The 23,927-nt window shown below is 55.7% G+C and overlaps 1 protein-coding gene across 3 annotated transcripts in view; it reads left to right on the top strand.

Moving 5' to 3' along the window:
- QSOX2 (quiescin sulfhydryl oxidase 2) overlaps positions 1-23,927 on the top strand; it is a 40,105-nt gene that overhangs the window by 11,428 nt on the left and 4,750 nt on the right. The window contains exons 1-11 of one of the 3 annotated variants that reach the window (XM_037730260.1): positions 3,456-3,856; positions 7,551-7,651; positions 9,731-9,779; positions 10,799-10,907; positions 11,058-11,148; positions 13,040-13,185; positions 15,484-15,618; positions 15,808-15,937; positions 17,644-17,766; positions 19,291-19,441; positions 23,149-23,337. In XM_037730260.1, coding sequence (XP_037586188.1) covers positions 7,589-7,651; positions 9,731-9,779; positions 10,799-10,907; positions 11,058-11,148; positions 13,040-13,185; positions 15,484-15,618; positions 15,808-15,937; positions 17,644-17,766; positions 19,291-19,441; positions 23,149-23,337 — 1,186 coding nt within the window. In that variant the 5' untranslated portion in view covers positions 3,456-3,856; positions 7,551-7,588. Of the gene's footprint in view, positions 1-3,455; positions 3,857-7,550; positions 7,652-9,730; positions 9,780-10,798; positions 10,908-11,057; positions 11,149-13,039; positions 13,186-15,483; positions 15,619-15,807; positions 15,938-17,643; positions 17,767-19,290; positions 19,442-23,148; positions 23,338-23,927 lie in introns of those variants that run through there. The other 2 variants (XM_037730259.1, XM_017505663.2) reach the window with 2 other exon arrangements.

Here is a 23,927-nt window from a genome sequence, read left to right on the forward strand (position 1 = left end):
TGGGGAGGGAGGCGGTGGAGGTGGGGGCCGTGGGGGGGGAGGCGGTGGAGGTGGAGGCCGTGGGGAGGGAGGCGGTGGAGGTGGAGGCCGTGGGGAGGGAGGCGGTGGAGGTGGAGGCCGTGGAGGTGGAGGCCGTGGAGGTGGAGGCCGTGGGGAGGGAGGCAGTGGAGTTGAGGCAGGCGTGCTCCATGTCATTTCATGGACTACATCATGACATCTGTGTAGCCTTTTTGCTTTTTATTTCTCTAAACTGTTTCTTTGTGGTTCCAGTCTTCCTTCCACCCTTTGCTTTCATTTTAATACCTGCGTCTGAAAAGGGTCCCTGTCGTAAAAGAAGCCGAAAGCTCTCTTGAGTGATGAGAGCCCCTCTGCCAGGTGATGTCGTGCGTTTGTTTCTGGCACTGCTTAGGAGGCACTCAGCTCCACTGCATCGTCTCCTGCTCGTTCCCCTGGCGTGTCCTCTGGCGTGGCGTCTGTCAGTTGGCACTTGAGTTTCTTTATCCCTGCCCTTTTGGCTGCATCCACAGTCTCTTTCGTGGCTTCCTTGATTGGCTGTCATAAACCCTGTGGAGTCAGGCGCACCCTCTGGACCTGATTTCTCCAGCGGGAGTGTGTTTTGGGCTTGACGGCCTTCACGGCTCTTCCTACAACAGCGATGTCACCTTCAGTGGCGCAGTCCTTCCAGTTCTCACGACGTTCCCTCAGTTGGGTTCCCTGCCACAGCGCTGACCATCTTGAGTGCTGTGTGTCGTGAGCCCTGAAGGGCCCTGTGACCCCAGCTTTAGAGTAGGGCTCATCGTGTTGGGACAGGTGGGCTGATGAAGCCTTCGGTGTTGTGCTGGTGAGTTCTTGGGGGAGGGGCATTGGGCACGGGGACACAGCTGTGGAAGGCAGCCCCTCCTGGAACGTGCTTCCTGGCTTCAGGACCGTGGAAGCAGTCCAGAAAGGGTTTTTCATGGGCTGGGCCTCCTGTGCAGCCAGAAGCCTGGCAGCTGGTGTTTCTCTTTCTCCTTCAAGGCTCAAGGGTCAGCAGCTTTAGAGATAAGGGATGTCCTGCTGAGAAACAGCACCCGTGGCCTCTCCCGGCCCTTAGTGCTAGTGCTCGCTGCTCTTCCTTCCTGATTAATGTCCTTTGTGACATCTCTTTCCAGAATAGGGCACTTTCACCTGCATGAAGGTCCCTGTTCAGGCAGATGGCCTTTCTGGGTCTCACTCTGCCCAGGCTGGCGTGCAGTAGCGCAGTCTGGGCTCACTGCAGCCTCACCTTCCTGAGCTCAAGCAGTTCTCGAGTAGAGAACTCGGCCTTCTGAGTAGCTGGGACTGCCATGCCTGGCTAATTTTTAAGTTTTTTGCAGAGACAGGGTCTCCCTATGTTGCCCAGGCTGGTCTTAAACTCCTGGGCTCAGCCTCCCAAAGTGCTTGGATTATACGCATGAGCCTCCAGGCCTGGCTTCTACTGTAGCCTCACAGTGATTTACCTTTCTCTCCTCTGTGAATGGTGCTGTGTGTGGTCTGTAAGGGTATGTGTGTGTGTGCGCGCGCGCTTGTGTGTGTGTGTGTGTGTAAGTTTTGAGACACTGTAACTTTTTACAAGAAAAAATTCACTCTGAAAAAGTTTTTACTATCATATTTGCCAAGCAAGACAAAGCATAGAATGAAAACTTCTCTTTGAAGCTATTAATGTTTGAACTCTTAATATAATGGTTTGTGTCTATTTCGTGGTAGTAAATGATTAGCTGGACCAGGACCAGCAGCTCACGCCTGTAATCCCGGCACTTTGGGAGGCCGAAGGGGGTGGGTCACGAGTTCAGGAGTTCAAGACCAGTGTGGCCAAAATGGTGAAACCCTGTCTCTACTAAAAATACAAAAATTAGCTGGGCGTGGTGGCGTGCACCTGTAATCCCAGCTAATCGGGAGGCTGAGGCAGGAGAATTGCCTGAACCTGGGAGGTGGAGGCTGCAGTGAGCCGAGATTGCGCCACTGCACTCCAGCCTGGGTGACAGAGCGAGACTCTGTCTCAAAAAATAAATAAATAAAAAAGAGAAAATAGCCCCTACGTGTGGTCTGTGCATTCATGACATACCTTTTCTAACTTTGTGGATGTTTCTGGGCTATGTGGTTTATCCACAAGTTTTTTCAAATTGTCACATAGCTCCAAAAAATTTTCCAATGTTTGTTGAAAAACGTGCGTATTTAAGTGGACACACACAGTTTAAAGCCGTGTTGGTCACGGTGACCCTTCCCGTGCGTCACGGAGAGGAGGGGGCAGGAGGTGAGGGAGGCGGCCCGCCCTGCGTGGCCTCCGCTGTTCCCGCAGACTGCCCGGTGAAGCACCAGGAATATGCAGGTCCTCGGAGAACGGGGTTTCCTTCAGTGTCATTTCCTCCGCACGCTGATGAGGGAAAAACTGCTTTTGTTGTGCATCCTTCTGCTTCAGGTCGCCGTTTCCAGGAGCCTGTCAGTGACAATAAGTGAGGGCTTCCTGTAGTTTTCTCTGCCTCCCTTTTGGTGTGTCCGAGGGTCAGAGGGTGGGACAGTTCTAGAGCAGGGATTCCTCCTCGCTGGGAGTGCCTGGCGGATGGGACCCGCGGAGAGGGCGGAGTGCCGGCTGGGAGACTCACTCTTGGACTTGGGGCTCACTCGGTGTCCTCCTCTGCCAAGTAGGAGCAGTGACATTGATGTCACAGCCTTCGATGGATGCTCAAGAGGGATAAGGTGGACCCAAGTGCTTCTAAAACAGTGAGTGCTGAACAGACTGCACAGAGGTCATGGGGGTGGGGCTGGGGAAGGAGGGGGTCAGCACGAGGCTGTGAGGGGCACTGCCTTCCGCCACGTCCTGTCAGGCACCCCCCTGAGCGCTGGCCAGGTCCTCCTGTATGCGGGGACGCGCTGCCGAGCTGATGGGACGTGGATGCCGGCCTTCGGAGGGCTGAGCCTTCTGGTCTGGTGGGGAAAACATGTGAAATATGTCGGGAAGGTGAAGATCATTTACGTTCCCAGAGCATTGGTTTTCTGCATATTTGAGGAGGAGGCCTTTGTAAAGGGATTGGTGGCATGATTTCTTCTCTCCGGGGGTGTTTGTCTCAGGATGTAGTGGCTGCACGTGGGGCTGCAGCGTCTGACCTGCGTGACTGGAGTCCCCATCGCCATGGTAGGACGTGGAGATACGCTGGTCACGCACTAGTGGGAGTCGGGCACACCTGTCAGGGCGTTTGCTCTCCATGCTCGAGGCGCATGCTGTGGGGACGTGACGGGCTTTGGAGCCTTCCTTGGCCTCTGCGAGCATCAGCCCCCCGACCCTCCCCCCCGTCTGTAGGATCCTGTGTTTGTCACCAGCCACTCCCATGGTAGATAATTTCGTCAGAAAGCTTTGTTGAGTGTAAAGGACTGTAAATTCACTTCCTGTGGAAACGAGGCTTGTGGGAGGCTTTTCCTGCCAATGAAACGAGGCCTGGGCAAGGGGTCAGGGAAGGCCTTGCTGTGGAGGTGCTGCCTGTGATCAGACAGTGAAATAGATGGGAAAGGGGCCAGGAACGTCAGCGGAAAGAGTTTGACCAGGGAAGAGCCGGGGCAGAGGCCCCGGGGTGCTGGGGGAGGTCAGACCTGTGCGTGGCTGGCAGCGAGAGGAAGCACGGGGGGGCCGAGACTGGCGGGGTCTGGCGGGTCCCGTGGAGGCCGGGCTCCCTTCCAGGTGCCGTCCAGCTGGGTCCAGGATGTTAGAATTACACACTTAAGTCTTGATTTGAGTGTTTACTTTCTTACCATGGAAGAGTAACCGGCACGAAAAAACAGACATTTGGTCTTGGGGAATGTGAAGGCTCGTTGGAGAGGCAGAGCCTTGGAGAGCCAGTGACAGGTGGGTTTGTGGCCGACGTGATGAGGGAGCTTTCACGGAGGCCGGCTGCTGAGGGTCGTGTGTTTTGGGGCAGTGCCGTGCGGTGGATGAACTGGTAGATGGGAGGGGCGCAGGAATCAGGGAGCAGTTGTGAGGCCTGGCTTAGATCGTGCCTCCGTTCCTGCCCGGCTCAGCCCTTCGGCACCTGGGATTCTACATGCTGGGTCTTACCGAGCTGTTTACTGCAGAGCTGACAGCCATTCCCACCAGCACGTCTGAACTCTTCCCCTTCTCTCTAGTGCCGTGTGAGCTTCAGGAGGGTTATTTAAAAAGCAGCGCCACCTAGCCTGGGCCCAGACTGTCCAGGTGACCTTCAACCGCGGGGCCAGGAGTGCTCTGCAACCGCCGTGCGGGGGCTGTGTTGCCACCTGGTACACGCAGGAGAGGGGGCCATGGAGGACAGGCTGTGGGGTGGCCAGCAAGTGCCTGGGGTGGCGGGGACGTGCTTAATGTTTGTTTTTGTAAGTGCCACGCACTAAGAGAAATCTGAGAAACCACAGATGGGACTAAGACCCCACCGTGAAAACGAAATCGTGGCGAATGTCTTGGAAGGTTTTCTTCCCATCTTGAGTTTCTGCTGTTTCTGGGCTGGCTCGATTGCGTGGCGCGCTGCGATTCTGTGCTGTGCGTTGCGGTTCTGTGCTGTGTGCGGTTTTGGCTCTCAGAGCAACTTCTTGTTTTCTTACATGTTCTTTCAGGGCACAAAGGTGCTTTTTTAAAAGAGTCTTAAATAAAAATGTGTCATAGAAATTCTTAATACACAGAATGAAACTGTGTGGAATTGTGAGCTATATAAAAGGCCCCAGAAGGCCAGGCGTGGTGGCTCACACCTGTAATCCCAGCAGTTTGGGAGGCCAAGATGGGCAGATCCTGAGGTCAAGAGATGGAGATCATCCTGGCCAACATGGTGAAACCCTGTCTCTACTAAAAATACAAAAATTAGCTGGGCATGGTGGCATGTACCTGTAGTCCCAGCTACTCAGGAGGCTGAGGCAGGAGAATCCTTTGAATCCAGGAGGCGGAGGTTGCAGTGAGCCGAGATCGTGCCATTGCACTTCAGCCTGGGTGACAGAATGAGACTCTGTCTCAAAAAAAAAAAAAAAAAAAAAAAAAGGCCACAGAAATGAGACGGTTTCCAGGATGCACGGGCTGAGGAGCCGAGGCTGTGGGGGCCTCTGGGAGCAGCCCAAGGTGGGGCTGCTGGGAACCCTTCTGTTTCCACGTCCTCTGCCGGCTCCTCGCTGATTGGATGAGAGCATTCGTGTTCTTTCTCGGTTCCACGTAGCCTGAGACTTCAGGAAGGCGTGGCCAGGGTGCAGGGGAGCTCATGGGGCTTTTTCCCTCACCCGTTTAAAGCGGCCTGGAAACATGAATTGGTTTCACTTAGCCAGTGTGGGCGGGACTGATAATTGGTCATTGTTTCTGAAAGATATTTCTTTGTTTTGTTTTGTTTTTAATTACAGAGGGGAAGGCCAGTATCCTAAAGCTGTGGTATATTACGTATCTGAACCACCAACACACACAAGCCTTTGTGATTTGTACAGCGTCTGGTGATGTTTTCTGTCTCTTCCAGGCATGCTTTTAACAGAACTCTGAAGTTTGAGATCATAGCTTGTTCTCAGAGAAGAGTTCTTACTCCTTTTACATGATTTGTAGTCCAATCATTGATTTAGACAGTGGTCAGAATCAGAATACAAGGCAATAGAGAGCCTCATCAGTATCTCAGTGACAGGCAGACGTACGTTCCCATTCAGAAATCGCTGGGCTCCCAGTTCAAGGCTGTGCCAGAGCAATGCCACGTGTGGCTGGCTCCATTTCTCCAGGCAGGTCTGTTTGCTGGGCGCCTGGGTCTCACCTCTGCACCTGCTTCTCCCCACGACACAGCGTGTCCTGCCACTCTGCCAGCCAGCTCTGCCAAGGCCTCTAGGCTCCAGGACAGCCAGCACCCGTCCCTTGCCCCATTGATGCCCCCTTAGGCTGTCCCCTGAAGCCCCAGGGCCTGGAAGGACCCCTACCAGGTGAGGAGCCAGGGACAGTTTGTGAATCATTGGCAGTACAATTTTTACATCCCAGAGAAAGAACACAAAGCTTTTAAAAAGGACAACCTCACTGGTCACCTTCGGAAACCATGACTTTGACACTGGTGGCTGGCATGAGCCCCGTGCTCCCCTTTTTCGTGTGAGTTGTATCTCTGGGTGGCAGTGAGGGCAGGTCTCTCTTTACAGAAGTGTCCCAGCTTATCATGAGCAAACAGGAGGAGTGAGAGATGACACATCACCGTTTCGCTGCGGCCCTAGTGCATTAATGCATTTAGGCCGTGATCACGAAGGAGAGAGGTGTCACTCGCCTCTGAGTGGAAGCACGCCCCGCCACTTACAAAGTAATCTCGCCAAAAGATCTAGATCTCGGTACCGTGTTACAAATAATCCAGGCGTCTGCGGTGCTGTCGGCCAAACCCAGCGAAGGAAGGTGCCAGGACCCGCCAGCAGCAACCAAGAAGCCTTGCTGGGTTCTCGATTCAAACGAACTTTAAACAAACAAATGGGGATTTTTTTTTTTTTTTGAAGACAGAGTCTCCCCCTGTCGCCCAGGCTGGAGTGCAGTGATATGATCACGGCTCACTGCAGCCTCTACCTTCTGAACTCCAGTGACCTTCCCACCTCAGCCTCCCGAGTAGCTGGGACCACAGGTGTGTGCCACCAATGCCTAGCTAATTTTTTGTATTTTTTTTAGAGACAGGGTTTTACCATGTTGCCCAGGCTGGTCTCAAACTCCTGAGCTTAAGCGATCTGCCTGCCTCAGCCTCCCAAAGTGCTGGGATTATAGGCGCAAGCCACTGTGTCCAGTGGAGAGTCTTCATCTTTCAGAGGCACAGCCGGATGGATTCCATGAGGAGATGGTTGCCCTGAGATTTGCTCTGGGACAGGTCTGGAAATGGGTGGAGACTTGGCGAAACAGGGTTCCCCAGAGCTGATAACTACTGATCCGAGAGGTGAGACGTGGGGCTTGTTATATTTTTATCTCTATTTTATTTGCATGTTAGAAACTTTCCATAGTAAACACTTCATCCAGAGATAGGAACAAAAACATAAATACGGCTCCTTTTAGCCCCCCAAAATGGCACAGGTGTCCAGGGTTTGCAGGCAGCTCTTGGGGTGGTGTTGAAACTGCTTCACGTGTGCCTGTGGAGGCGTCCTTCCTGGAGAGACCCTGGTCAGATGCTGCCCATGCCTGCTCGTTGGAGTGAGGACATGGGAATGTTCTCGCCACACAGCCTGGGCCACATCTGGTTAATCTGAACGTGCTCGCTGTCCCATGAAGTACTGGTGGCTGACAGCCGCTTCTGTCACCAGCGCTTTCATCCATCGGGGTGTGGTTTAATTAGGGACCACAGCCTCGTCCCTGCTCCGTGACGTGCACGTTCCGCACAAGTCCGCGTGTTCTGTGATCATCTGTGGGGGGAGAGGCACCGAGCTGCTGGTGGAAATCCTCTTCCTAGCTCCACGCAGACACTGTGGAGAGGGCCTGACTGATGACCCGGAAGGGCCGGGGGGCTGGTCTTTCAGGGGCGGCAGCCGGGAGTGGGCCCGCCGGGTCCTGGGCTTCATGGGAGTTCAGTGCTCACCACGCTGAAGGTCGTGCCCCTGCGTTTTAGACTGGGCCAGCGCCATCCGCATCGCCGCTCTGGACTGCATGGAAGACAAGAACCAGGCCGTGTGCCATGACTACGACATCCACTTCTACCCCACCTTCCGGGTGAGTACCGTGGGCTCTGTTAAAATCCGCCACATTGTGCTGCCTGCGTTCGGCTGCTCTGGCTTTTGCTGCCTGAAACTCAGCAGGAATTGGAGGAGCTGATGTTTGCGGGGGCAGCTCCCGTTCACCTCGCTGTGTGGTGGAAGCGCTTGTGGGACTGTCCGTGCACACACAGCCCTGCGCACACGGAGGGTGCGTGGAAAGACCCCTGCAGCCTGCACAGCCCCGGGGCGTGAGGACGCGGGGAGTGTGAGGGCTGGCACTCTGGCCTGAGGCCACACGTGTGGTCTGTGTACCACGGGGCTCCTCAGTGGGCCACACACACATACTCTCACACATGCACACTCACATGCACCCATATGCATTCACACTGCTCATGCCCTCACACGCACTCACACACTCACACCGGGCGCACACACGACCTGTGCCTTCCTCAGCTGAGGTCAGCCTGCCGATGACGCTGTGCCCATTGCTCCCACTAGGGGGCAGAGGTGCCTGTGACCTTGTCATGGCCGGTGCAGAGCTCACGTGGACGCTGTCACCTCCTGCACACCTGGAAACGGACACCTCCGGAAACGTGGGCACCTCGGCCCACTTCGCAGGAAGCTTTGTGACCCGTCCTTGTCAGCCCTGGCACCCTGCTGTGTGGTGCGGTGTCACGTCACAGTGGCTTCCTTGCTTCCTGGGCTGCTGTTTTGACTGTGCTGGCAGCACCTGTGGTCCTGCCCCGACAGGTGGCACGCTGGGCGGCCGGGTGTCAGCCCCGCCCCAGGGCCTCTCGGGGCCTGTGTGGCACACTTGCTCGCCTGCCCCAGCGTGTGATCACATCAGGATGGCTTCCTATTTTGTTTTAGCTTCAGACGCAGGCCACACTGCTATGTGGAAACTTCCGGGCCTTCTTTCTGTTACTTAACGGGATGTCCGTATCCACCATGGTACCCATTGGATGATGGGATAGGATTGTCCAGTGGCGTTGCTCTGAGGACCAGAACCCCTCGTTGCCAGGTGTCTGGGCTTTTCTAGGCTTTGGTGGTTTCGAATGACCCTGCTGTGTGCATTCCCGGGTGCGGGAAGAGCTGAGGCTGGAAGAGAACCCCTGGGCCTCGCGCCAGGCCTGTGCTCACCCACAGAACAGCCTGCCAAGAAGCACCGGCGGCTTCCTTTGCATTTCCCCGGTGGCCGTGGTGCCCGCACAGCTGGCTTTGTGGGCTACGGGTGTCACCGTGTGAAGTGTCCGTGCCTGTGGGCGTCACCGCGTGAAGTGTCCGTGCCTGTGGGCGNGAAGTGTCCGTGCCTGTGGGCGTCACCGCGTGAAGTGTCCGTGCCTGTGGGCGCCACCGCGGGAAGTGTCCATGTCTGTGGGCATCCGCGTGAAGTGTCCGTGCCTGTGGGCGTCACCGTGTGAAGTGTCCGTCCCTGTGGGTGTCACCGTGTGAAGTGTCCGTCCCTGTGGATGTCACCGTGTGAAGTGTCCGTCCCTGTGGGTGTCACCGTGGGAAGTGTCCGTGCCTGTGGGTGCCACTGTGGGGAGTGTCTGTGCCTGTCGTCTGCCTGTTTCTCTCTTGGTTCAAGAGTGCTTTTCTTACCGATTTCATCCCCGCCCATCCTGTAACCTTGTCTCATCACTATCTGTGATGTGCCTTTTGATGCAGAAAGTTTTTAATTTTAACATAAGAACCCTTTTCATCTACTCAGAGATGCTGCGTGGTGCCTCCTCCTCCTGCAAATCCTTCGTGTTGTTGCAGCTCACCGTTAGGTTCACGCTCACTACCCAGTCCCAGAGAGCAGTGTCCTGTGTGATTCCAGCCCAGCTGAGTTGTGTGGCTTCTAGCCTTGCTGGGTCAGAAAATGTAAATGATGGGAATGCTGATTGGTGCTACATCAGCCCCTTCGTAAGTCTGACAGGACACGCTCATGTGCACAGAGACACAGAGAAGCCTGTGGTTTCATCAGTTTATGAAAACTTTCCAAAGGAAATTGAGTCAAGCTCTCTGAGGTGACAGTCACTTTGTTGCTTAGACAAATGTGCGGATGCCCACGGGAGGCTGCCTCTTACTTGATCTCTGTTTTTCCTCTTAGTATTTTAAAGCATTTACAAAGGAGTTTACAACTGGAGAAACTTTTAAAGGTAAGGACGAAAGCATTTATTTTAATTCCTGAGATTCCCCTCTTAAACCTGCTGAAGACGCACGGTCCCAGAGCCTGGGGAGCTGCCAGCCGGGCTAGCACCTTCGCCTCTGCTGACCTGCCTCCCGGTTTTCTCTTAAGAGTTCAAACATTAGGCCGGGCGTGGTGGCTCAAGCCTGTAATCCCAGCACTTTGGGAGGCCGAGGCGGGTGGATCACGAGGTCAAGAGATCGAGACCATCCTGGTCAACATGGTGAAACCCCGTCTCTACTAAAACTACAAAAAATTAGCTGGGCATGGTGGCGCGTGCCTGTAATCCCAGCTACTCAGGAGGCTGAGGCAGGAGAATTGCCTGAACCCAGGAGGCGGAGGTTGCGGTGAGCCGAGATCGCGCCATTGCACTCCAGCCTGGGTAACGTGAGTGAAACTCCGTCTCAAAAAAAAAAAAAAAAAAAAAAAAAAAGGGTTCAAACATTAATAGCTTCAAAGAGAAGTTTTCATTCTGTGCTTTGCCTTGCTTGGCAAATATGATAGTAAAAACTTTTTCAGAGTGAATTTGTTCTTGTAAAAATATTCAGAGACGTGCACAGATCACATGTACACACCCAAGGAATTTTTACAAACAATTCCACCCAGGTGAGCATCGCCCAGAGTGTGAGCAGACCCTGCAGACCACACCCTCGGGGGGCTCTGGGTGTGAGTGACCTGGTGGCGTAGCCGGGCCTGCTCCTGGCTATGCTGTCTCACCATCTGCCGCTGTTGCCGTATCCCTGTGGCCCATCCACACTTGAGGCCCAGCCACGCTTGTTTCATTGCTGTGTGGTCTCCAGGCGTGTGAATCCAGTGCTGTCTATACCACGCCTGTGGGTGGCGTCAGCACACCACTGGGATTATACATGCCACTGCCACCTGCACTCTGCTGTCTTTGGGCCCAGGTGTGGGCGGGACTGCTATCCCTGGGTATGGGCCTGCCCCGCAAGGACAGCTGCACACACAGCTCTCACCCTGCTGTGCTTCCAGCAGGACCTGACCGCGAGCTGCGAACAGTCAGACAGACCATGATTGACTTCCTGCAGAACCACACGGAAGGGAGCCGGCCGCCTGCCTGCCCGCCCCTGAACCCCATCCAGTGAGTAGCTCTAGGAAGAAGGCGGCGTTAGACTCACGTGGAACTGCGCGAGAAACTTAATAGGTTTTATTAAATGATGTGGCCACTGGGACGTGGTGGCCAGCTCGATGCTGTTGACAGCCCTAAAAGCCTCTTCCTTTCTCTTAAAAGGCCCAGTGATGTTCTTTCTCTCATTGACCACCGTGGCAGCCATTACGTGGCTATTGTCTTTGAAAGCAACAGCTCCTACCTTGGGCGAGAGGTATTTCGTCTGCGTGGGCTGCGTGTGTCGCCGCGTGGTGCGATTGGGGGTGGCGGTAGATCGGGTGCTGGTGACTGCTTCAGCGTCTCGTCTCCTGCCTGTGGCTTTAGTCCTCGGTCGTGATCAGAGGCATAGTTGGTGTTACTCAGCAGAGTCCCCGGTGCCTGGAGAAGCGTTAGGAGGAACAAGCCTGGCGGTGGGAGGGTTCAGAAGCCGGCCTCACCCAGGTGTGAAGCTGTGACCCATGCATCTCACCCTGAGGTCATTCCGGGTTTCTTACATGTTATTACTGAGATGTTTTTGTTGCCGTATTCTGAACTCTCAACATTTTTGCCAAATCCAGGATTCTGTAAAACATGGTTTCTGTCATTGTGGTACTTTGATTTCACACGAACAGTCAAAAGCCTTGCTTTTGGCGCAGTCTAAATAAGATCCAGGGACCAGGTGCAGGGGCAGCTCACGGAAAGTGGTTACTGCCAACCGTCTTCCCGGAGACGAGAGATGAGGGAAGGCCTCGTCGCAATGCGTTCGCCCAGCACCCTGAGCTGCTCTTCCTCCTCCTTGCAGCTTGCTGGGCAACTGCTTTTCTGTCCACTGCGGAGGGGCTGGCGGTAGAGGGAGGGAGCAGCTTTGCCCCGGGAGGGCTTTGCGCTGGGGGGCTGGCGGTGGAGGGAGGGAGCAGCTTTGCCCCGGGAGGGCTTTGCGCTGGNGCAGCTTTGCCCCGGGAGGGCTTTGCGCTGGGGGGCCTGGCGGTGGAGGGAGGGAGCAGCTTTGCCCTGGGAGGGCTTTTGGAGGCACGCGTGGGAAGGAAGCTGCAGGCACCTGCACTGTGGCCACCTCGCTTCATGCCCTGGCTGCCCTCCTGGCACCCCAGCACCGCTCCTGCAGGCTTAGTGTGATGCCAGGATGCCTCCCTGTGGTTGGCTAGATTCTCTGTGGAGGGCTGAGGAGCCACAGGCGGTGTGGTATTCTCCCAGCCCCCTCGCCCTGTCCCAGGGTTCCCTCGTGCACTCGCTGTCTCGGATGGGGCCTCCACACATGCACACACACATGCAGACCAGAGGCAGGAGTTCCCCCGAGAAGAGGGGCGTGCGGGCCCATCTTGCTGCTGGACCCGCTCTCCTGCCTCCCTGGCATGCGGGAGGAGTGCTCTTCAGCACAGTTGTGGCAGGGCCCAGGCCAGAGACCAGTGTGGCCCCAGAGTAGTGATCAGCTCTCAGCAGACATGCCCAACTCAGGAGGGGCACGGTCACTCAGGGTGCGCCCGTCCACTCCTCTAGCCAGGGCCCTGGATTTGAGAAACAGCTGGTTTTGTTGCCATCTAAGAGAAGGAGACACATATGCCCCATGTGGCGGTGGCACACACGGGGTTTCTCCCGAAATCCTGAGATGCCACTCCTGTGGTCCCTCTACCACAGACCCTACTGCTGCCCCTTCAGCCCAAGCAAAAGCAGACAGGAGCAGGGTGGCTGGGGGGGGGGGGCGGCAGCTCGAGACCTGCTGCCCCGGCCACGAAGCTTCCACACGCAGGACAGGCGTGTGAGGCCGTGGGGCATGGCTGGTGTGTGCAGGGCCCCGCTTGACCAGTGTCAGTGTTGTGGGGGGCACACTGGCTTTAGAGAGTCAAATGCAGATTCATTAATAAGTGTTTTATTTGACTTTGACTGTAAAATTGCCAAGTAACACTGTAGTTTCTGCCCATGGTATGTCCCATCAGTTGCCCTAAAGTGTGATAAAAATGGAGGTGCGCGTGAGGGTCTTGCCTGCTGTGGGAGAAACGTCCTGTCCAGCTGTGAAAGGCTGCCTGCGGGGCCGTGTGTCTGCACAGCGCCGCGTTTTCTGGGAAGACTGTCCTGTCCTGTGGACATGTCACTGTGTTCTCATCACCCAGGTGATCCTAGACCTGATCCCGTATGAAAACATCGTGGTCACCCGAGCGCTGGACGGGGACAAAGCGTTTCTGGAGAAACTCGGGGTTTCTTCAGTTCCCTCGTGTTACCTGATCCACCCAAATGGGTCACGTGGATTGATTAACGTGTGAGTTTCAGGGTGGGATCCGGGAAACCCATGCCGTGCGCAGTTACCGGACAGAGGCTCCGAGTAGACGGGGCGAGTCTGGTGTGAAATCCGGGGAGCCCCAGCCCCTCCGCCTCCCTTCCCTGGGCAGATTTGGGCCCTGGCCCTCAGCTCTTGGGTCTTGCTGATCTGCGCTGTTTTCGTGGACTTCTTTTTTCTCACTGCTGTCGCTGCACCTGGGAGGAGCCTGGTGTGGTGACTCACCAAGAGCCACAGAGAAAACTGTGGCTGAACCAGCACCTGCTCAAGGGCTGCTGGGCCGGGCTTAAGGAGCAGCGGGTGCTCCTACCCTGCTCCCTGTGGACTCTGGGCTGCAGCATGGGCCGTGTCTGGGGCTGTCAGGCAAGCCCACGGCCCCGCCTCCGCAGAATGAGAGGTAGGGTAGGCACCAGGCCCTGCCGTAGACAAGCCCACGCCCCCGCCTCCGCAGAATGAGAGGTAGGGTGGGCCCCAGGCCCCGCTCCTCTTGTGCTGCTGCTCTCTCCTCTGAGAGCCACAGAAGCCTGACAAGCCCTTTGCCTCTGTGCGAGTGCCTGTGTGCCCCTAAGATACACCCAGCTAAACAGTAGAGACGTCTACAATAAGGCTGGAAAAGGAAAAATGAGGCTGGGCACAGGTGAGTCATTTGAGTCTAGGAGTCCAAGACCAGTGTGGGCAACGCTGTGAGACCCCATCTATACTAAAATAAAACAGCTGGGCCTGCTGGTATATGCCTGTTGTCCCAGCTACTCGGAAGGCTGAGGTGGGAGGATCTCTTGAGCCTCACAGGTCAAGGCTGCAGTGAGCTGGGATTTCGCCACTGCACTCCAGCCTGGGTGACAGAGCCAGATCCTGTCTCAAAAAAAAAAAAAAAAGCAAACGATAAATGGTTGAGAAAGTTAAGTAACATGGTGAGGCTGGAGGGGACCTGGCCTCCCCCTCCCCCGGGGGAGAAGGGCGGTGTGAGGCCTTCCGCACATGGGGCGGCCCCTGCCCCAGCCTGCATCCTTCCGGCGCATGCTGGTTCAGCTGCACTGTCCTCTGCAGCTCTTGGTGAGTCCCCAGGCTGGGCTTCTGGGTGCAGGGACACAGCAGTGAGAAGACAGGACGTGTTTCCTGTCTCTGACGGCTTCCAGTCCAGCCTCTTCTGAAGCGACTGGGGCAGAGAGGGAGCCGTGCAGGAGCCCCGAGCACCGCAGCTGCTTAGCTGGTTTTCTGTCCTTTTGAGAAAGAAACCAGGCGCGTGGCTCACACCTGTCATCCCAGCACTTTGGGAGGCTGTGGTGGGAGGATCGCTTGAGCCCAGGAGTTTGAGACCAGCCAGGGTTGATACTGAGACTCCATCCTATGAGAAAGAAAACATTAGCTGTGGTCACAGCTACTCAGGGGGCTGTGGTGGGAGGATCATTTGAGCCCAGGAGGTTGAGGCTGCGGTGAGCTGAGACTGCGCCACCGCACTCCAGCCTGGGTAACAGAGCAAGATCTTGTCTCAAAAATAAATAAATAAATAAAAAGTGAAAATAGAGAAGATAAAGCTGGAATTCAGGGTAACCACAGAGGCCACTGAGCTTGTCGGGAAATGCTCTGAGTGCTTGGGGACCCTGCCCTGCCAAAGAGGTGGCCCTTCCAGGTCCGGGGCACCCCGCTGCCCTTGGCACAGCTGCCTGAACCACTGCCAGGTTTGTTCAGTGTGAAAAGTATCCCGTAGACAACTTCTTAATTAAAATAATGTTAATGTTTTCATAGGTATTTTAATACTTTTGCAAATATCACCCTTCCACCTGTCTTCAGAAACAGCATGAGTCACCCTGAAGTGCCGGGTCACGGCATCAGGCATGTCCTCAGAAGGGCGGCTCCAAGCTGTCCACACAGGATGGGCGTGCGGGGAGCTCGGGGGGCTGACATCCACCCAGGCCCGACTTCCAGATGCCCCACTCAGGGCTGGCAGATTGTGGGCGCGCCAGCGAGGGCTCTTAGGCATGTAGGGATTCGCAGTCGGAGTAAAGCTGATCTTGGCAGATGCTCAACCCAGCTTCACAAAACGCCTTAAGATCCCCACAGACATAAATGAGTCATAGCTCTGTCACAACTGGAACTGGTTGTAAATCTGTGGATTTGGTGTGTCTCCTCTTATCCCTCAGGTGGCAGCTCAGCCCAGCCCAGGCCCCAGTAAATGCCCGAAGGCTGAATGGGGCGGGCCAGAGCTTTCCTGAACCCGGGCTCTGACGGGAGGATCTTATAAAGGGGCTCTTCTCACCCTCGCCCTCCCCTTTCTCACAGCGCGAAGCCTCTTCGGGCCTTCTTTTCCTCTTATTTGAAGTCATTGCCAGATGTGAGGAAAAAACCACTCTCCTTGCCTGAAAAGCCAAACAAAGAAGAAAATTCAGAAGTCGTGGTTTGGAGGGAATTTGACAAGCAAGTATTGCTCTTGAACAGAAGTCCCCGGGAGACAGTGCGTGTAGACTGCAGGGCGGGTTCGCTCAGAAACCTGTCACAGCCGCTGAGGGCCGCCAGGAACCCTCCCGGGGCCGGGAGTCCGAGGGGAGCAGCCGGGACAGGGAGGGAAAGGCCAGCGTGCCCTGACGCCACCATGTTCCGTCCTAGGTCGAAGCTGTACACGGCGGACCTGGAGTCGGGGCTGCACTACCTCCTGCGGGTGGAGCTGGCGGCCCACAGGTCGCTGGCCGGAGCGGAGCTGAAGACGCTCAAGGACTTTGTGACTGTCTTGGCGAAGGTGCGGGACGGTTCTGGTCTGGACTGCCTGTGGGAATTGGGCCCTGCACAGAGTGGGTGCCCAGGGCCGTCGGACATGCGGGGGGCTCCGCCAGCCTCCGTTGAGGAGGTGTTCCCCACCTCGCTTTGTCCGCCCAGGCCCGCGCCCCAACTCATTCCACCAGTTTCCCAAGTGCCTCCTGCCTGCGTGCCGTTCCCAGCACTGGGGCTGGGGCGGTGGATGTGGAGAGGGGCAGAGGGAGGGGCAGGGGGCATGAGCCAAGCACCTATTGGTAAAGCCCAGCCCTGGCTGTCTGGAGAGGAGATGCAGGCACACACCTCCGCTGGCTCTCGGGCCAGTGCACAGGGCTTGTGGGGAGAGGGGAGGCCGGGCAGTGCAGACCCAGGTGGTGTGCACCTGCTCCACCTGCCAGGTGCAGGGAGCGGTCCTGGGGCCTTCACAGTCAGCGCCGTCACCAGCACACTGTGGTGTCTGAGACCACTGGGGGGTGGCCAGGACCAGGCAGAGACACAGCCCAACAGAGCTCAGGCCTGGCTGTGCCCAGATAGAACTCCACAACCTCAGTTGCTTGTTACTGTCTAAATGACATGGAGGCTTATGCTTAAAATATTTCTCTTGCCAAAAGTAAGATGCATGACAGAATCATTTATAGTGAGCACTTTGGGTAGAGTTTACTTAAGAGGTGCTTCAGATGCATGCACGAACGTTGCCCAGGCAGGTTTTTACCCCCCGGTGCCATTCAGAGTTCAGAAATCTCTAGCTGGCCTCATTTCCTTTAAGAAAGTGTCCTGCTAATCTGTCCATCATATTAGCAGGGGACAGGGTGGCTCTTAGTGGTGGCCGCCGGCCAGCTAATTCGCCGGAGTCTCACAGCTGTCGAGAGGCCGACCTGCCCTCCTCCCCCCGCCTCTCAGTCTCGTCCCTGAGTCTGGCTGGGCCCGGAGCTCTTATGCTTGTGCTGTAGGTAACTCCTTAGGCCAAGGTATTAGTAAGTTATTCTTTGTATTTTTCTGAAGTTTACTTGGATGTCCAAAATAAATTCGATACTGGTAAATGAATCATGGTACTTTTTAGCCTACATGGGACTGAGCTGAGGATGCCCAGGTTTCTGCCCCAGCATCGCCACCGTGAGGTTTCAGCTCAGGTGTTAAGAGCGCTCTCGGCGACCTGTGTTTTACAGCTTGTGGTGCAGTAGCCGATCAGAGTTCCTCATAAAAAGACAGAGCCCTGGGGTCTTCTCAGCCAGACGCTCCCCAAGCTGTTGGGATGTCGGCCAGTGTCAGGGCCCACATGAGCCTGCAGGCAGTTAGCCCAGGGTGATGGCAGAGGCGGGGTCAGTGGAGCTGCTTGTGAGGAAGGTGGAATAAAATCAGCAGGCCCTGCCAGCTCTGTGATGAGTCACACACCATGACCTTGCCTGTCACCTGGCGGGAGCAACGCCATGGGCACAGGTGGGTGAGCCGAAGACAGCTGGGGAAGGGCATGGCCATGGGTGCAGGCTGTCCTGGGGAGAGGTGCTGGCTGGACACCCACCCCACAGCCCCTCAGATTTCCTGCCTCCCATCAGAGTTCTTAGAGAGGTCCCCGTCCTAGATTCAGTCCCTCTGTGGATGGAGGGCTTGTCCTTGGAGGTGCTGTGCCCCTGGCGGCGGGGGCGGGCCCAGGTTTGGGCCTGTAGCCCTCAGGGTGGCTCCCTCCTTGTGCAGCTGTTCCCCGGACGGCCATCAGTCAGGAAGCTGTTGGAGATGCTGCAGGAGTGGCTGGCCAGCCTTCCCCTGGACAGGATCCCCTACAACGCCGTGCTGGACCTGGTCAACAACAAGATGCGGGTGAGCCCAGAACCCTCGCCAGCCGCGCTGCGCCCTCCTTCCCTCGCCCTTCGCTGGTGCAGCTCCTCCCTGCTCAGGGCCCTGGCTCTGCGGTGAGGAAGGGAAGCAGCGACCGTTACTGTTCCTGTTTCCGTGACAGCGTCATGGCCACGGCCTCATGTCTGCCTTGGCAGCGTCACGCCCAGGCCTCGGTTTAAGGACAGCCCACCGAAAGTGCACTGCGACAGCCCGTCCTTTGGAGAAAACGGGGCTTTCTTAAGCAGTGTAGTACTTGGACTTCAAAAATTTTAGTAAGCCAATCTAACAAAAAATGATGTGGCAGCCCTGCTGGAGCTTTCCCCAAGCCCAGGTGCCAGCAGGTGCCAGCCTTCACTCAGGGGACCAGCACCCTGAGAGGTCTGCACTGCCGCCTGCTGTTCCCTCCTTAGTCCAGATCAGCAGCTTCTCTGCGGCCCCCGGAGTGTTTAGTAGCGGGAAGCAAACCCAGCGTGCTGCTTGTCAGTGGCACACAGCAGATCTGGGAATCTTTTAAGGGGAATTTATTGTGCCATGATTTTGCCAGCCTTGCCATTTGCTGGCTGCAACTGAGCAGCGGACGGTGCTGGGCGCCTGGCCTGAGCCTCTCTTCCACCTTGAATCCACTCCGAGCTTGAGGCCGCGGGAGCATCCTCTCACGTGACTGTGATGTGTGACACCTCCCTTGAGAGCACACCACAGGCTCAGGAGCCCTTAGGGAGGGAAAGGCTGATGAGACACGAGACCAGACTGAAGGGAATCTGCCCGGGGCTCACAGCCCCACTCGCCAGCAGTCACCGGCTCCCATGGCCGCCTCCAATAGTGAGCACACCTTAGGCCAGGCGCAGTGGCTCACGCCTGTAATCCCAGTACTTCGGGAGGCCGAGGCGGGTGAATCAGGAGGTCAGGCGTTCCAGACCAGCCTGGCCAACATGGTGAAACCCCATCTCTACTAAAAATACAACACATTAGCTGGGCGTAGTGGGCGCCTGTAATCCCAGCTACTTGGGAGGCTGAGGCAGGAGAACCGCTTGAACCCGGGAGGTGGAGGTTGCGGTGAGCCGGGATTGTGCTACTGCACTTCAGCCTGGGCGACAGTGTGAGAGTCTGTCTCAAAAAAAAAAAAAAAGTGAACACACATTGTTTTCTGGCTGAGAATTACTTGACAGGTGAGCTTCTCTGTTGTTACTTGCCTTTTCTTTTAATACTGTCATTATAGCGAATTCTAATTTAGAAGAAAAGGTAGGTACGTTACTAGTTTATCAAGATACAGAAAAACTTTCTCTTCTCTCCAGAGATTGGCCTGAGAGCTGCTTTAGTGAAGGAAACCATTCCTCTCCTTTGTTTCCTTGAATTTAGGTTTGCATGTGGTGGGAGGCACAGATCTTATGTGCAGTTGATGCAGCTTCAGTAAACTACACCCCCATCGCCATCCCCTTAGTCAAGAAGGTTTCTGTCGACTGTTTTTAATTTCAACCATTGTCTTTTATTCTTTGTTTTTTTTTTCAGATTTCTGGAATATTCCTTACTAATCACATAAAGTGGGTTGGATGTCAAGGAAGCCGACCTGAGTTGAGGGGTTACCCATGTTCTCTCTGGAAACTGTTCCACACTTTGACTGTTCAAGCCTCGGCCCACCCAGACGCACTGGTTGGCACAGGTGAGCTGTCCCTGCGCAGGCCAGAGGCGCCGATGGTCTGCCCCACACGCTACCCCAGCCAGCGCGTGTGAAGGCGTGTTCTGCTGTATGTGAAGTAGCGTGTCTCCTCAGACTCCTCACACGTGAGCAGCTCACCCAGGGCTGTGCCCTCAGGGTATGAGTGCCCCTCATTCGAACTCACAAGGATGTGAATGGCTAAAATGCAGGAAATAAACCACAGAGAAGTGAGGGAACCCTGGCTGGGAATTTCCCTGCAGTGTAAACTCCCTGTTTTTGCTTTAAAAAAAAAAAAAAATGGGAGAATAAGTGAAATCTATTTGGAGTGGTATATTCATTATCAGCTGTTACATGACAAATCACCCCAAAGTTAAGCAGCCAGAGCCACCCATGGTTATGAGCTTACAGTTTCTGAGGTCGGGCATGGCCTCATCGGGGTCCTCTTCAGGATCAGTGAGGCTGCAGTCGAGTGTCAGCCAGGCCTGGAGGGTACCTGAGGCCCACCTGGAGAGAGCGGCCTCCCAGTACCCTCTTGGAGAAGAGGGCAGGGCGCGCCTCCTTGTACATGGTCCTGAGCTCCAAGCTGGCTGCTGGCCAGAGGCCATGCCCAGGGCCTTTCTGTGGGGCAGCTCACATCATGGCAGCAAGCTTCGTCAGGGAGCCAGCAAGAGGGTGCTCACCCAAGGATGACATTTTGTCATCTATGCCAGATTCTGCTCACTAGTCCGTCCCCAGGTCCAGGCCACTTGCAAGGGGAGGGGATTACAGGAGGGGTGAGTTTAGGTGGCTGGATCTGTGGGGGCCAGGACAGAGGCCGTCCAGCACGAGGGGTTAAAACCTATAAAGCTTTAAAGTTGGATTTAATAATTTTCAATTAGTAGGAAATAGATAAAATGAACTGCTCTGTCCTTCACAGAACACTGAAGTATATATTGGCTTTTTTAATCCCCTCTGGATTTGGCTGTGTGTGTGCTTCCCAGTTTAAGCAGTGATTTAGGTTCAGTAACGTTTACTTTAAAGCCAAGCTGGAGTCTTTTACTCAAACAGTTCAATCCTGTTTCCAAGAAAATTGTCAAATTCTTTTACAGTTATTTTTTGCCATGTCACAAAGTAACCCAAAATGCCGGGGCGTAAAGCAGCCTCCTCTGTGTTTGCTTATCATGCTGTGGGTCAGCAGTTTGGGCCGGGCTCAGCCGGGTGGTTCTTCTGTGAGTGCTGCTTGGGCTCACTCGTGTGGCTGCCTTCATCTGGCGGCAGCTAGTTGGCCCAGGGGACCTCCGAGTGCCTCATATTCCTGAATGTGGCTTCCCCACCAGGTAGCACCAGGCTGAGGCAGGACCTCCTGAGAGGCCTCAGTGTGGAGGCATCGCGTCTGCCACCTCCTGTTGATCCAGCCTACATTTGTGCTGGGAGAAATAGATTCCACCTGGTAATGGGAGAAGCAGCAAAGTCACAGTATGGGAGAGTCTCCCAGGATGGGGGCACTGCAGTGGCTGTCTGAAAATCTCTTCTGTCCTGGCTTGCAGGGTGACGTTGGATTACTGCTTCTCAGGGGTCTGGTTGGGGGAGAGGGTGGTTTTTAACCTCAAATCATTTTCATACTCATACAGTAAAAAGAGGTATATATATGTTTTTTGGGAGAAACCTTGGGAGCTGCCCAAACAGAAATTGAAATCCGAGCATCCACACTGCCGAGCGAATGCCGAGCCAGACCATGTAAACCCGATTTTGGGCTGGGCGCAAGGCTCACACCTGTAATCCCAGCACTGGAGGTTGCAGCAAGCCGAGATTGTGCCACTGCACCCCAGCCTGGGCAACAGAGCAAGACTCTGTCTCCAAAAAAGCTGCTTCTGAAACAAGCCTGAGTCACGAAACCATGTTTACATGGGGAAGGTTGTGGTGAGAAGCAGCTGCGCCATCACACCGTCCCCCTTTCCATCTGCTCTGATCACCCAGGCATGAGGCACGGCTGCTCGAAGGCAGTGTGGGCACAGTGCAGACCAGGGAGAAGCGGTGGGGCCGGGGTATTTGATTGGAAACTCTTCCAGGAGCGGCCCTAGTGTAGTGGAATTGTGAGCGCAGCGTGATGGCAAAGCTCACCACTAACGAGACCCTCAGCGCTCCTCCCTCCCGTAGCATATTGGAAGCAGGTTCCAGGAGTAGCCTCCTGCCAAGAGAATTGGGTCAGAGGCGGCCACGGGATTAAGTCTTGGAAGGTTTTTCTTCTCTTTGCTGTATGTTTAAGCCCCATCTACTAAAATGCCTGCAAGGCCGCTGATCCCCCCACAGGTAGAGGTTGACGGTTCTTGTCCACTCTGAAGATGAGGGGGGCCCCGCACCCACGGTGATGTGGTGGGAAGAGGAGGGGGGTTCCGTGGTGATGCGGGGCAGATGTCTGTGGAGCCCTCCTGGCGGGAGAGCAGGGCAGACGGGCCGGGTGGCAGGGCCAGCGCCTGCCATCCCATCTGCATTATCGCCCAGCTGCCTGTGGACACGCTCAAGGCCGAGGAGGAGGAGGTCTGCTCTGCTCTCACCTGCTCTGGGTGAAAGAAACGAGAACCCTGTGGATTAGGGATTGACCTGGACGCTGAGATCAGGGCCTGCGCACAGCTGTGCTCTCAGGGAGCCCCGACAGGCGTCAGGCCTGCACCAGCGCGGGGAGCTCCCCCAGGGCCTGCTGTCGACGAAGACGGGCTCATTCTCCAAAGCATGTCTTTTTTTAATGCTGACATGTAATCTGTTTTAATCTCGTGGGTCTCCTATCTGCGTTCAGGCTCCTGTATTAGTTGTCTGAGTGGGGACTGCCGAGCCCCACCCCATGCTGCCCTCTTGGTTTTCTTAGGGGTTCCCCTTCAGGGCGGTGCTAGCCTCTTCTGCCACCTGTGGGCGGGGGTTGCTTTCCTGAGACGTGTGTTGTTCATGCACAGCGTCCGCGCGGGCTCCACGGCCCGTCCATGTCAGTTCATTCACAGCGTCCGCGCGGGCTCCACGGCCCGTCCGTGTCAGTTCATTCACAGTGTCTGCACGGGCTCCACGGCCCGTCCGTGTCAGTTCATTCACAGTGTCTGCACGGGCTCCACGGCCCGTCCGTGTCAGTTTTAACCTACCGTGGCATGAACTTTGGCTTGTGGGTGCACCCATCCCTGTGCCCGCCCACCCACTCTGCCTCCTCACACCCATGGCTGGTGGCAGCCTAGAGTCACTTCTTAAGGCCATGTCCCCACTTGCGCTGGTGCCTTGCGGGGCTTTCAGACACGACAACTACAGATTTAGAATGAGCAGTGTCATTGCCCTGGCATCAGCCTCTGGGAGTTGCTTATAGGGCAAGAGGGACTGCACCCAGCTGGCAGATCCCGAGGAAGAAGCTTGGCGGTCCAGGCATTCTGGCACGGACAGCCGGAAGCCTGGTGGGAGACTCAAGGTGCTCCTGGAAGGGCCCCCGGGGCCCAGGTGGCTCATCTTCTCCGCGCTCTTCTGGCCTCTCTGCTGTGCACAGTCATCGTGTCTCCAGAGTGTGCGGGACCTGGGCGTGTTGGACATCTGGGCAGGCGCTGGCTCCTGGTCTGTGCCCACAGCCTGAGGCCTCTGTGGAGACATGAGGGGGCTTCGAGATGTGTAAGAAGCGGTTCCCCCCAGGCTCTGTGGACAAGCGTGGGGTCAGGTGACCCCCCAGCACCTGCTGTTGTCAGTGGCGTTTTTTTCCCCTGCAGGCTTTGAAGACGACCCCCAGGCTGTGCTGCAGACGGTGAGGAGGTACATTCGCACCTTCTTTGGGTGTAAGGAGTGTGGTGAGCACTTTGAGGAAATGGCTAAAGAATCCATGGACTCAGTGAAAACCCCAGACCAAGCCATCCTCTGGCTTTGGAGGAAGCATAACGTGGTGAACGGCCGCCTGGCAGGTGAGAAGCGCCTGGGTGTGGGGTCTCAGCATGGGCATGGGAAGCCCTGGTCCTGGGGACAGCGGGGATGGCAGGGCTGTGGCGGGGCTTGCCTCTGAGCTTTGTGGCCTCGTGCCACCTGCTGTGCTGACACGATCAGGACTTGGGTGGCCAGGAGCTGCCAGAGCCACAGCCTTCCCACGTTGCTTCTGTCTGGCTTTCCAGATGGCTCTCTCGTTCCAGGAAGCTCTTGGGCCCTTGGGGACATGGGTGTGGCTTTTTCTTCCTGTCATACCCTCGGGTACCCCACTAGACCCTGAGGGTATTTGGCTCTGGAAAGCTTGGAACATAATTTTTTTTTCTTTTTTTTTTTTTAATAAAGATGGGGTTTCACCATGTTGGTCAGGCTGGTCTTGAACTCCTGACCTCAGGTGATCCGCCTGCCTTGGCCTCCAAAGTGCTTGGATAACAGGCATGAGCCACCACGCCTGGCCGGAACATAATTTTTGATGAGGAATTTTAGTATGAAAATCTGTTGTCCAAACATAAACCAAACCTCTCAAAGTGGTTTTGTTAAAAAAAAATTAAATAGGGCACATGTATTTTCTCAG

The sequence above is a fragment of the Cebus imitator genome, unplaced genomic scaffold (assembly GCF_001604975.1).
Source record: "Cebus imitator isolate Cc_AM_T3 unplaced genomic scaffold, Cebus_imitator-1.0 Scaffold339, whole genome shotgun sequence".
Classification (NCBI taxonomy): domain Eukaryota; kingdom Metazoa; phylum Chordata; class Mammalia; order Primates; family Cebidae; genus Cebus; species Cebus imitator.